The 12,784-nt window shown below is 39.8% G+C and overlaps 1 protein-coding gene and 1 long non-coding RNA gene across 2 annotated transcripts; both read right to left on the bottom strand.

The window, feature by feature from the left end:
• Positions 1 to 215: 215 nt before the first annotated feature.
• On the bottom strand, positions 216 to 3,889 carry LOC140282308 (chymotrypsin-like protease CTRL-1). Its single transcript, XM_072376894.1, has 5 exons — positions 3,886 to 3,889; positions 3,608 to 3,818; positions 2,346 to 2,605; positions 2,111 to 2,262; positions 216 to 698 (listed from the first exon to the last, which is right to left on the bottom strand). Exons 1-5 carry the CDS (start codon positions 3,887 to 3,889, stop codon positions 345 to 347), a joined length of 981 nt encoding a protein of 326 aa, XP_072232995.1. The 3' UTR covers positions 216 to 344.
• A 354-nt stretch (positions 3,890 to 4,243) lies between these two features.
• On the bottom strand, positions 4,244 to 5,409 carry LOC140281894 (uncharacterized). The gene is made up of 3 exons (XR_011909799.1): positions 5,221 to 5,409; positions 4,866 to 5,038; positions 4,244 to 4,427 (listed from the first exon to the last, which is right to left on the bottom strand). It is a non-coding gene; the product is annotated as an uncharacterized lncRNA (long non-coding RNA).
• Between the last annotated feature and the right edge of the window lie 7,375 nt (positions 5,410 to 12,784).

Genomic DNA, 12,784 nt, shown 5'->3' with positions numbered 1-12,784 from the left:
CACAGGGTGTTTTCACACCCATAAATGATTTAAAATGTTTGATTTTGTTTTTGGAAAAATTGTTTGAATGATTACAATGAAGTTACTTCTCAGTGATGCTCCTTTTAGTCTATTTAATCGTCAAAACATTGACATTATTCAAAATTGAATTCAGTTCGTGTTTTGAAAAAAAAAAAGAAGCAAGTTTCTGTTTAAAACATGACTCCTTTTTTGTTTCTTTTTTGGATTTTCACATGATTCTAAAGTTTTAATCTGTGCACTAACTAGCACAGCAGCAGCATGAAAGCAAAGGATTTAAGTTAAAAATGAGCCTACTTCAAATGTGGACATTGCTGGAGTCACATTTACATGCCACCACTGCCAAAGACTTGCAGCGACAGAACCAGAAGAGAGAGGGAGGCAAAGTAAGTGAAGTGGCTCAGGTTTTCACCACTCCCAAATATACTGTCGTCAGTGGTTGTGGGGGGCGTTGATGTGGAACATACAAAGAACAAGTCCATGTCAAAGCCGGAGGAAGTGAAGTTAACAAATCCTGGTTTCATGCCAGTGACTATGTCACTGATCCAGTTTTGGTACTCGGACACGCGAGTGTAGACTCCGGGGTTCTTAGGGAGGGCGCAGCCTTTACCAAAGCTCACAACTCCACCCTGGACCCAGGCGTAGTCGTTCTTTGTCACCAGTGGTCCCCCTGAGTCTCCCTGAGGAAGACGCGACAGTTGTTAAAGGTTTTCAGTTGTTGCAATTCATATGATTTTTTTTTTTATTGCTCTGCTGTTAAAAAAAATAAAAAATAGCTATCCGGCGCTTGTTAACAGTCATGGTTATGAATGTGAAGTGGGAGAGCCAGAATAAATGTGTGGCTGTGACCTGGCAGAGATGAATACTCTCAATGAGGTGGGACTGAAACCGGTATCCCTTTCTTTTCTTTCTTGTGAAGCTATTTGTAGGGTATGTGGTTACTTATCTATTCATGCTAGTCATTCTTATTTACATGTTGGCATGACTGCCATCGTGTTCATCGAACCCTCAATCACATGAGATCACATGCAGTTTCCGAGGTGCCCTTGAGCAAGGCACCGTACCCCCATGATCCCCATGCTCCTCGGGCGCTGTGAATGGCTGCCCACTGCTCCAGTGTATGGCATCTGTCTCCATGAGTGTGTGAGCCTGTGTATGTGTGTGTTCAACAGGTGGCAGCGGTTAAATGAGTGGGTTAAATGTGGAGGAATAATTTTGTGTATTTCATGTATCTACATGACAATAAAGTCTTAATCTTAAACTTTGTGAATTGCTGATATCGGTGAATTTATTGTTTGTAAAATAACTGTAGACATGCTTTACTCCAATTTATGAACTTTAGCTGGATTAACGTTTTGACATATGTGTCTGGTCGCTCATTTACTTTAGTTAACTTTCCTAATTTAATCATTTTACTATCAATTTCTTTGGGATTTTTTTTTTTAAATCTCAAGTGTCGGTGGTAAATTGTACAGATTTAATTTTAATTGTAAATCTATTTGACCCTTTATAGGGTTTCAGCATTGAACAATTATGCAATTCTTTTATCTACCTTTAGTGTTTCTTTAATGCAAATAAAAAGGATTTTGAGATCTAAATATAATGCTGCAAAGTCTATGAAAAAAGTCTTGCCCTGCTTGGGATGAAGAGAACCATGGAAATAATGTCAAGTAAAATTAATAATAAATGAAAATTACAATAACTTTAAAAAAAAAAACAACCCCAGAGATGTCAGAAATGTTTTACTGATTCTGTCTCATTATGCATCCAGAGCCGATGTCAGAATACCTTTGAGTATTATTAAAAAATGATTTTTTAAATAAAACTATTTACAAAATTTAATTTTTCCTGATACACAACAAGATAAAGAAAAATTTAAATCTAAAAGCAAACTTTAATCTAAACGTTGCAAACGTGAGCTTGAAACATTTTTAAAAACAAAGGATTTTTTTGTGTCATTGCATATGAATCCACTTGATGGAGAAGACCAAGTAGCTTCAAATTACTAGGATCATATGCTAATATATGCTCTAATTTTTTTTCTTTTTTATTAATAGTTGTTCTCCAAGACAGTCTAAAAAGTGATAGTCACCTGACATGAATCCTTCCCTCCTGCTCGGAGTCCAGCGCATATCATGTTCTCTGTGATTTCGCCAAAATCTTTGTAGTAACATGAGCACCTATTTTTTCCCACAATGGGTACATCTACTTCCTGGAGAGTCTCGGGTGGTGAACCTGAGGAGCCTAATTTGAGATTTTAAAGTTTAGACATTTGTATGGCATCCAGAAGCAGAACTGTAAAAGAAAATGTATATTTTATAACTTACTAGTTAGACCAAATCCAGTAACCCAGGTCATAACCCCATCATGGAACGTGCTGTGCTTTGAGGCTAAGCATACCGGCTGGATGTAGTCAGTAAAATTCACAGGAGCTGACAGCTTCAGAAGACAGATGTCATTATCAAAGGTAAATGAGTCGTACGCAGGATGGCAGACGACCCTCTCAAGTGTTCGGTTCACTTCATTGGGGTTGGGACCTGCCAGCTTGTCGAGACCCAGGTGGATGACTGAATAGTTGATGTTAGAACTTGGAGAGAGGACAAAATTTAGGTTAATGTCATTATCTAGAGTTGGTTTTGCATCAAGCATTTATGCGTTAGAGTTAAACTCTCACAGGCATCCACAGGGTAAGAAACCAACTGTATATATCCACAATACTTTGTATTTTTTTGTGGTGGTGGGGGACAGATGTTTTCTGTTGGGTTGTGTCATCTGTGGACTTTTGTTATCTGACTTTATTTCAAGCTGAACTAACTAGCTGTTGAAACAAAATAATTCACATTTAACATTTAAGACAACCAACTTGTGAAACAATTTCAGAACTTAAAACAGTTGGGTTTAGCTATATGGTCTTGTGAGTAATGGTATTAGCCCCTTGCTGACATCTAATCTAATGTCTCTGCTTTCTGTCTCGTTTTATCTGTCCTGTTCATTAAAGGCATAGAAAAAAACGGATGGTTGGTTAAGCACCAAAGTGGTTAAGTATGAAGTTTTCTCCATTATGTAATCATCAGCCGGGAAAGCTTGATAATAACAAGCTTGGCCTTGTTGAGCTATAACTGTATTTCAACTTCCCTGTGCGTGTTTACGGACTGACTCACTTTAAAATTGGGCAGGAGTTGTCAAACAAGTAAGATCTGTGGCCTCAAGATTTTTCATTTTAATATCAAGTTTAAAACTGCCAATGGAGAAATGGCAACATGTCATGCTAACCACAGCAGGACTGCTTAAGTCTTTTCTGCTAAAATTCACCAACAGATTGTCATTGGTTAAGACCAAAGTTTTTAATTGTAATTCTGCTGTTTCACTCTTCCAACTAAACCTGTACATGATGTTTGATTCAAGGATTTACATGGATCAAAAGGTTTAGGGTTGGCCCCGGTCAAAAGTAAACTTGAATTGGTAGGAGTTGCTAAACCCTCCAATGCTGTACTTTCACTGCCTTCATAAAATAAGTAGTTCTAATGAAACATTAGCTGTCAACATGAGTGTCATTTTGCTCCTCTTGACCAAAAATGTAATCCCTTACGGTGAAATGCAGTGAGCAGCCGTCAGCACCCATTGGTTGTTGATCAGCGACCCTCCACACGAGAATGTGTCAAATATTTTTAAAGTGGCTTGCCAGGGCCAACTCCCTGGAGATGCGTTCTGACCTCCCACAATTCGGCTGCTGGTTAAAACTCTGCCACATTCTGAGAAAAGGAAGACACCAAAGCAAAAAGGAGCAGATACAACAAGTGCTCATGCTTCAAATATACCATGAGTTTGTCGAGTTTGTTTAAAAAGACGCAGTTTTTGCTTTTCTACCCATGCAAGTTAATATGTAGCAAAGTTTGTGCAACTAAGGTCACATACATAAAGTTTGAAGTGGCAGAATGTTTTGAGCGTTTACGGGGTCTCAGCACGAATTATACTTCCTTTAGCATGCATGTGTTTCGGGACAAGGATGGTGATTGAATAAAATGGCCAAGCGGAACTGTAACGGACTGCCTGGCCGACTGATTTCATGTGAATAACAATACAAGTGGTAGCATCACATCCTGTGCCAGCCCTGACAGTTTAATGCTGACACAATTTTCTTAAGTTGGATTTGATTTTTTTCCCCCACGGTCAATGATGTCGTTGTGATTATTCAAAACACAAAAAAGACTTTGGCAGAGGCCAACTTAGACACCAATAATCGAGTTCTTTTGTGCTTGGGTATATCAAAGGAAGTTTTTGCTGTCACTAAAGACATTATGTCAATACAATGCAGTCATTGTCTATTGTTGATCTGACAAGGTAAAACTTGACTTGAAAAACTTGAATAATAGCTCTTAGATGCTTACCTGGCTGCTGTGATTGACAACCTGAAATATGAAACAGAGAGAAAAATATGTCATATTAAACCAACCATGTTGGGGCATAGCGGGGGGGGGGGGGGGGGGGGGGGGGGGGGGGGGGGGGGGGGGGGGGGGGGGGGTGGATAGATCTAATCACTGCCTGAAATCAGTTCCTCAGAACTCGTCCTGTCCACTAAAACCTTTAACTTGATTTCAGGCTTTGCTGACTCATTGTCTTTCTTTACATTTTTACTCAAATCCTGGCAGCCCAGTTACAACAAAGAGAACTTCAATTCCACAATTCTTAATTTATTCTGGGCAACAATTCAGAATAGTCTTTAAAGAGCTACATTTGCTTAATTAATTAATTAATTAATTTGTACTCTTATTTCTCTCACTTGTGACATTAGCTGAGTAATAAGAACATTTTAATTCTGCACAGAAACATGAAATATTATTTCTCACCCTTGCAGACCAGAATGATCATCACAGCAAACCCCCACACAAACTGTTGGAGAGCCATCTTCAACATCTGCTTGTTTCTCCAAGTCTCGCACATTAAGTACCTTGCTTCTTATGTTCAGCTCCACCCACCGTGTACCTGCTTTCTGTTCGGCTTTGTCTGTTCATCGTATCGACTTAAGGCAAACAAGCTGCATCAGAATAGGTAACAGGTCAAACATGCTCGTCTTGATGCATTGTGTGGATACAATAGTTGTCAACTTCATAGCATTTACTGTAATATTGTGAGAGATGCAAAACAACACTTTTCGCTCAAATTCTGAATAGAGATGGAATCAGCAAGGTTCATTTTCTTTACCTGCTTGTAGAATCACCTTAAGCAGCAATAACCACTGCATTTCAATCAGGTTGAGGTCTGGACTTTGACTGGGTCATTGCATCACCTTCATCCTTTTCTTTTTCAGTCATTTTGTTGTAGATTTGCTGCTTTGCATTAGATAATTGTCCTGTTCCCTGTCAATGTCCTCAGATGAGCATGTGAACACCAGTTCCCTGTTCATTATCAATCCAAATATATCATCCCTTTGATTTTCATTGTTCTTTGTCGCATCTCATTCTCATTACCATGTCATTTAGTCCTGTGACGGCAGTCCAAGCACTCCCTGTTGCGAGAGTCAGATGTCTGCCCGACATCTGAGGCAAGCTAAAACTTCCTTATAAAAAGCCATGAAAGAAAAATAAGCAGTGTCCTCCATCTAAACCTCAAATCTGATTCAGATTTTTTAAATAAGTCACCTGTTCATCAATTGTTGTTACACTGTTTTTTAAAAAATTTAATTTAATTTTTTTTTTAAATTAAAATAAAAAATGTCCATCTACTGCAGGTAAGACACTGACCACTTATTAGAGCTTCACATAAACCCAAGAACCCCCCCCCCCCCCAAAATATCCCTTTTAAAACAAACATATTTCTTTTGTGGAAAGGGTTAACAGTCGCTGACTGTACCCAAGAACAACACCAGGCTGTTTTCGAAGAATGGAATTGCTTCCATTGTTTCTGCGTATATGGTTGAATGGAAACAAGACAAATGGGGAAAAATGTTGAACAACGGGCTTTGTTGGCTTTTCATCTGTGTTTCCACAAAGCAATAGAGATTAGTGGAAGAACTCTCATTGCTGCACCCATCTTGTTTGACGTACCATTGCATGTTAGTCTTTTGTGTGCACACAAACAAAAATCTAATACAGTGTAAACGGTTTAAAATGTTTAACCCTTACCAGAGGGTCACTCAGTCCAAGAGTTCACTGAAAGCGTCACAGAGTCCCTTGGAACAAATTTCTTGGTGAAGGATGTACGGGTGAGAACTATCCGTTGATTCCACCATCATACGCAGCAGTCAGTGTTATTATGGTGATACTATGTAATGCCTGAAACCCTTTTTTCAATCAAACGGGCTGGGACCCATATTGACTAAAGATGGGTGATGAATGGGACTGGCTTTCTTGTGTGTGTTTGATGTGGAAAAGAAGTAAACAGCACTTCAATGGACAATTTATTCAACAGCAAAATGACATGTTCTCATACACCAACCTCTCATTATGGCCTAATACATTGAGTTGCACACTGAACTGAGATAACAGCCTCACACGAGATCTCAGGAATGTGGACATAAAGCACATTGTGTGCACCTTTACTTTAAGAATTGATGAGTCATTTTGCATCGTTTCCATACAGGCAGCCTATGATATAATCGGACTGGGCCATAATCCCTTTCACAGACTTGTTGAACTTGTTAAACATATCCACTTTTGAAATGAAAGCCTTGAAATGAAAGATTGTATAACTCTTGTATAACTGCTATACAGCTATAATTTATCCATTTATTTTTTCTAACAAACGGCTCATAAAGAAGTTTAAGGTGCAGATTTTGTCTTATGAGAAGTGCCATCGCTAGGATGTTAAATTGCTGGCTCTGGCTGATTGACCTAAAGCTATTAGCTTTACCTGCATGTAAATATATCCTTGTGTCCTTAGGAAATTTTTCAGTGAAGCTTATATCCACACACAAATATTAATGTTGTGCTTTTTTTCTGTGTTCATCATCATGGTTTATGCCAGCTACTCTATCACTAAATATTAGTGCTTGCAAGCCAGTTCATCACAGTTACTTGCTCATGGAAGTTAATTGCGACTAACTGCAAATTAATAGCAAATTTCTTTCATTATATAGTCAGTGAATTGCAAAGTGATGGAGTAATTGGCAGAGGGGTGCCGCAAATGAAAGCTGTAACAGAGTAAAGCACACAGAGGTGATTGTATGACTCCTAATCAGCTATTAAGTCTTTCGATGGGCCCGATTGTTCAATTAATGTTGTACTTAATGTTGTACACTACGCTCAGTGGCTCATAAATGGAGATAAAGCACTCGTTGTTGCAAAATTACAACAATGTCTCTCAGTTTTTGCAGTGTTGGTCCAAACAGTAAAAGCAGTTTGAGCGTAGTTAAAGCAAAGTCACTTTTTTTTGAGAATTATTCAATTATATAACACTTTCAGGTTAACTGGACTACAACCATTCGTTTTCTGTTGGCAAGTTCTTTCTTTAAGCAGTGCAGAGCATAGTCTGAGGCATGTTTCCACAAGGAAACATGTAAGAACATTAACGTGGTTCCGTGTTTGGAAATCTACATGTTATACTGTCTTGCTGCCACTTGGGGGCAGTATCAGAAATATGTGAACCATATGAGCTGTGGGCTGCTTTTGGCTATGTTGGTTCTACTTTTGGTCATTTAGCTTTGATCTGCTTTGAAAAAAACTGATAGCAAAGAGGACTGTTTGTGCATGTCACCTTCTTTGGGATGAATTGTACTTGTCAGCCCACTTCCAACTCAAGCTAACTTTGAACTAATTTAACCACCAAATGTCCTCTCTGAGGGCTGAGTATTTGGCTTTCTAGGGGACCACACTCAAGTCTATTTGCCCTGGTTGAATACTCAATATCCTTCATGCATCTGACTCAAACAGATGCCTACATGGTAACATTTACAAGCTCTAACTCTGTGTGTTAGCCGTTATTGTGGGCTGGATGAGTAAGTGGGTTTGGTTACCACCAGAATTCAAAGAGTACGGACAGATTTATTCCTCTGGATTTCCATGAACTGTGAATCAGGAATATTTCTGTTCACTTTTTTATAACAGGGACTTTATTAAACTGTGTTAGCATGAACTTGCATGAATGACATGCCACTGCTGATGAATCACAACCACTGTCGATTTCCATATTTCTCTTCCTCTAGTTCCCCTCAGAGCAGCAATATCCTGATTCATTTTTTTTCAGATGCAAATCCTCCCTGTGCCTTTCTGTAAAAGCGGAAATTAGAAAGGATTTCTGCTGCAAGAACTTGAACAAATTCCAGTTTTGACTACATGAAGATGCTTTTCGGAAGGCTCTGGGCCATAATGCATACAAAGCTGAGCAGATGGTGTGGACTCAAACTGTCAACTTGGTTTGCAGGAACTTCTCTATAGCTCTTATAACTATTGGAGGAAATGTCTGAATTAGTCACCCCTGTAGTTTCCACCACCTCAAACCACAGATTTTCCAGGATTTTACTTTCAAACTTCTCCTGTGCTATGACGAAACACTGGCTGTTTAGGGATCATTGTCACGGAGGATGCAGTGCTGCAGCATTTGGATCATTTATCTCAGCAAGTGCATTTGTTCAGTCAATATATTGACAACTCATTTACACATACAAACATCAGCCCCACTGATAATCCCTGAAGCCTGCGCTTGTACTCAAAGAGCACTTCTGGCCCAGAGTGGGAGGGGAGTACTTACAGACAGGTTTATCTACATTCATAATCATATTCATTGGCACAGCTGAATTCTATGTGTTTGATTTGGAATATTTTAAAAACAAAATGTACTTAAGGCACAATTACTAGAACTCTTCACTAATATAGTTACAGAATATATACTTTTGCTGTGTCAGGTGAGCTCCGTCTTCACATTCTCAATACTTACCCAAGACAAACAAAGGCACTTGTTGCACTTTTGTACAGATTTAGGGAAAACAAAACAAACTCAAAATAGACGCAGTTCCATTTGTGATACGGTTTTGTGAAAAATGACTGTGTAGAAAAGTGGCCAGAACATGTCTGAATCGCAAAAATATCCACGTCTAATTCGTGTGTGTGGACCTCACAGTCATCAACACACTCCACAACCTATTACTTCGAACTCTAAGGCTTGAGGGAGTGACATTTTTTACTCATCGGCCCCAAGATTTTATTTGTCATCCTGTGAAGGATGTCATGCACGATTGTTGGATCGCAGGATGTGAGAAATACTAAGTAAATCTTATTTGATCATGGCCCGTACTTAGCTGTGTCTGTTTAGTGCACATTAGAGTCGTAACCAGACTAGCCCATATCTAAACCACTTTTCATAACATTCTGTTGAAAATGAACAAATTAGTTACAGCGGATCTGGTGAAAACGGAAGCTTGGCTGCAATAGATGTCGCTGTTTCGATTTGCTGGGATTTTGCCATAGTGCACGCACCATTTCACATCCAGCAGTGACTCATATCAGATAGTAACACACTTCTTGTCAAAGCCACGGCTGCGACTCCAGAGTCTGCTAAGTGTTTTGTTCTCTTTTCCTGGTTTTCTATCTACCGGCAGGAGGAAAGGACACAACGCAGCCCTGACACACCAGTTTTCTATTTTCTCCAAATTACCTTCCATGTACATGTCTGGTCTTCTTTCCCATTCTTTGCCAAAAAGTCTGCATTTTCAGTGGTCTGTTGTCAAGGTTAATCCGTAGTCTCTTGTGTTTTTGGATAAATGTTCGTGTAAATCTGGAAATTACCTGGGTCGTGTGCCTAAACTTACCTGTGAGTCAGGTGGCCGCTTCCCAGGTGACCTTTGTGTGTACAAGTCCTCAATAAACCGAACGTTTTGGAATATCATCTACTTCACCCGTTTCTGTGTCTCCGCTCCGAAGTCCACACTTCAACAAGTCGTGAAACTTCTTTGGATCTATTTGCTGGTGTTTACTTCCGTAATTAAGATCTCAAAGAAAGAAATCACTGTAAATTGCCATTCTGTATATGTAAATAAACTTTCCTTCTATATTAAGTTGTCACTTTCCAGCTCCACCTGGATACATCCCAATGGGGGATAGAGCATGTGAATATGTACACAATGGTCTACCACGCTGAATCAAGAGAAACATGAATTATTTGGCTTCTTTTCAGAGCTACGTGATCATTTTGCTGGTCTTTGCTCTTCCTGCATTTGTCATGACTGAAGTTTTGTGATTTATGTGGTAAAAGAGCTAATTAAAAAAAAACAAAAAACAGTTGACATTTCAAGTCCTCTAATGAGACTACATGAGATTCAATGTTCATCCCAAGTTGGGAGCACATTAACAACTTATCTGTCCGTAACAGTGAAGGTGCACTGTCTGCGAAGGTTTGCCAAAAAGGGAGAACATACACAAATGAATAGCTGATATTTCTAGATCAATTTCTTTTGACATTTCGAGGCAAAATTAAATCAGATTAGCAGTAAATTTGTATCTGGTGAAGTCAATATTAACAGTGTGTGTGTGCGTGAGACGGAAGATAAATATGACAATGGCATGGAGTGTGATGAGGCAGCTACACACTGTTGCTTGGCAAGTTTCTGCTTTTGTTTGTGTAAACTCATTCTGAGATGACTCATGCAGTATGCCTCAGGGACATGTTTATCCAAATGTGTGTGTGTGTGTGTGTGTGCTGCAATATCCAAATCTGAAGTGCTCTGCTTGGAGGTGAACTCCAATTAACCAAAAATCAATTTATTCAAATAACCTTTAAAAGTTAAGTAGATCCATGTAAACAGAACCATAACATAAGTGTGGGCCGTCCTTACAAGAGGAGCAGAGGACAGTTTGCAGGGAGGTAATATGACATCATCAAAGGATGTACTAGTTCTGGAGCATGTTATGGAGACTTTTTTATTTTATTTTTTTTGTCGTAAACCAAAGTCATAAACGACAGAGCATTTGAGCAAATGTAGGGTTTGTTATCCAAATTGTCTAAAGAGAGGCTTCCACAATAGGGAAATTAAAAAAAATCCTCACCCTGGATGGAGTTTTCTAAAATATTTTTCACTAGTCGTTCCATTTGCGTGTGGAGGATTGTCCAAAAGGTGGCGCATGGTGGGGTGGTGGTTAGTAGGGGGCTGCATTGGGATTGGGTTCCGCCGTGTCCCACGGGACCCAACTCAAATCTCGCGGGAGCGGGCTGTATGAACTTTGCTGCGGGCGGGCGCGGGCGGCTAAAAAAACCCACTGCAGGATCGGGATGCAGTGTTGCCAGGTCACATATACGATAATTATCGTATTTGTATGATAATTTTGCCCTGTGTATGATGTACGATCAATAATCTCAAAAAAGGCCACATATATGATAATTTGATCATTCTGTGAATGTGTGGTTGTAATCGGTTGTAATCAGCCTGTTGCAACTGTCTGCCAGATTTTTTTGTGAACCCTGAAGGCATTTCCAATTCAATGTGATAAGTCTCAAGTCAATCGTGCTTTTCTATGTGAGCCACGAGTGACGTGCATGCGTTTGCCTCAGAAGTTCCTAACAGTAGGTGGCCTCCAGGCCTCATGATTTGGCTCATTAGTTCCCACTCGTCATTGTTTACGGAGGACATTTAGCCTAACGCAACTGCTGATGCAAAGCTGTGAGTGCCTGTTAGATGCTGTTAAACACAAGAGTGACTATAGCGCATCAATAGGCTTGTTATTTTAGTTATGATGAGTGTACGATCATTTCCCTCAAAATACGATCATTTTATGTCTCTGGTACATTAATACTACATTTCCCACCTGGCAACACTGTCGGGATGTATCCTAGCGACAGGATGTCAATAAAAGAAGCTCAAAGAAGGTCTTTACAGCACAAAGACAAAGCGAGGCGAAGGACTAGGAGAAGTTTCTCAATTGTCCATGAATCTTATTAACAGCCCATAAAATGAAGTGTTTTCTCCTGCGGGACGGGAGAAGACACAAAATCAATGCATTTCTATTATTGTGCGGGCATAAATTCTCAAAGTTTTGTGGGTGCGGACGGTAATGGTCAGAAATTTAGCGGGAGCGGGATGAAGAAAACAGTCCCGCGCAGGGCTCTAGTGGTTAGCACCATCACCTCACAGCAAGAGGGTTCCTGGTTCAAATCCCAGCTGGGGCCTTTCTGTGTGGAATTTGCATGTTCTCCCTGTGCATGTGTGGGTTCTCTCCAAGTACTCTGGCTTCCACTGGCCAGAAACATTAAATGATTAACAGCATATTGACCTAACTAACAGTGAGATCCACATTCTGGTGTGTTTATTACAGCTTCACAATTTCCTGAGTTTAACTGATTTGCAATTCACTGCATTTTGTTTAATTATAATCTGCGCAGCATCCCAGTTCTTTTGGAAACAGGTAGACAAATTGCTGAATTTTACTTTCCCCTTGTGTACATGCGCACACACTCTCCATCTCTCTCCCTCCCTCCCTTCCCTCCCTCCAAAGTAAGCATCGATGTGCCTGGAAAAACCAAAGCAGTCCCTACTAATCATGACTTGTTTTCCTTTCTCTTGCCCTGTGAGTCCCAGTGAAATGTAGTGTGTTCAAATTTGGAAGCAACAGAGAGGCTTCGGAGACACTTCTCACACACAAAATACGTGGCATTCAAGTCCATCCATGCCTAATTATTCATGTTCAATATATCTTTTAAGCCTGTCGTGCATTTGTTGCTGCTAAAAAGCTGATCTAATTCCCCACTCAGGGGAGTAAGAGTCACATTGATTGAGTTTGTGTTCGTCTCTTCCACTTACGATGTTTTCCCTATCTTGCCTGCTGTCTCTTTAGATCTGAAG

The sequence above is a fragment of the Leuresthes tenuis genome, unplaced genomic scaffold (genome assembly GCF_036924035.1).
Source record: "Leuresthes tenuis unplaced genomic scaffold, fLeuTen1.0.hap1 SCAF_22, whole genome shotgun sequence".
In the NCBI taxonomy this organism is placed as follows: domain Eukaryota; kingdom Metazoa; phylum Chordata; class Actinopteri; order Atheriniformes; family Atherinopsidae; genus Leuresthes; species Leuresthes tenuis.
Note: the sequence above shows the minus strand (reverse complement) of the source record. Positions and strands in the feature narration are given on the sequence as shown.

Excerpts from the sequence above, each read along its gene's own strand:
- LOC140282308 (XM_072376894.1), bottom strand. Across the intron at positions 2,606-3,607 it reads GCTGCTCACTGCATTTCACC|TTCTAACATCAACTATTCAG; the intron begins GTAAGGGATTAC and ends CCTCTCTCCAAG. Across the intron at positions 699-2,110 it reads GAGGGAAGGATTCATGTCAG|GGAGACTCAGGGGGACCACT; the intron begins GTGACTATCACT and ends CGTCTTCCTCAG.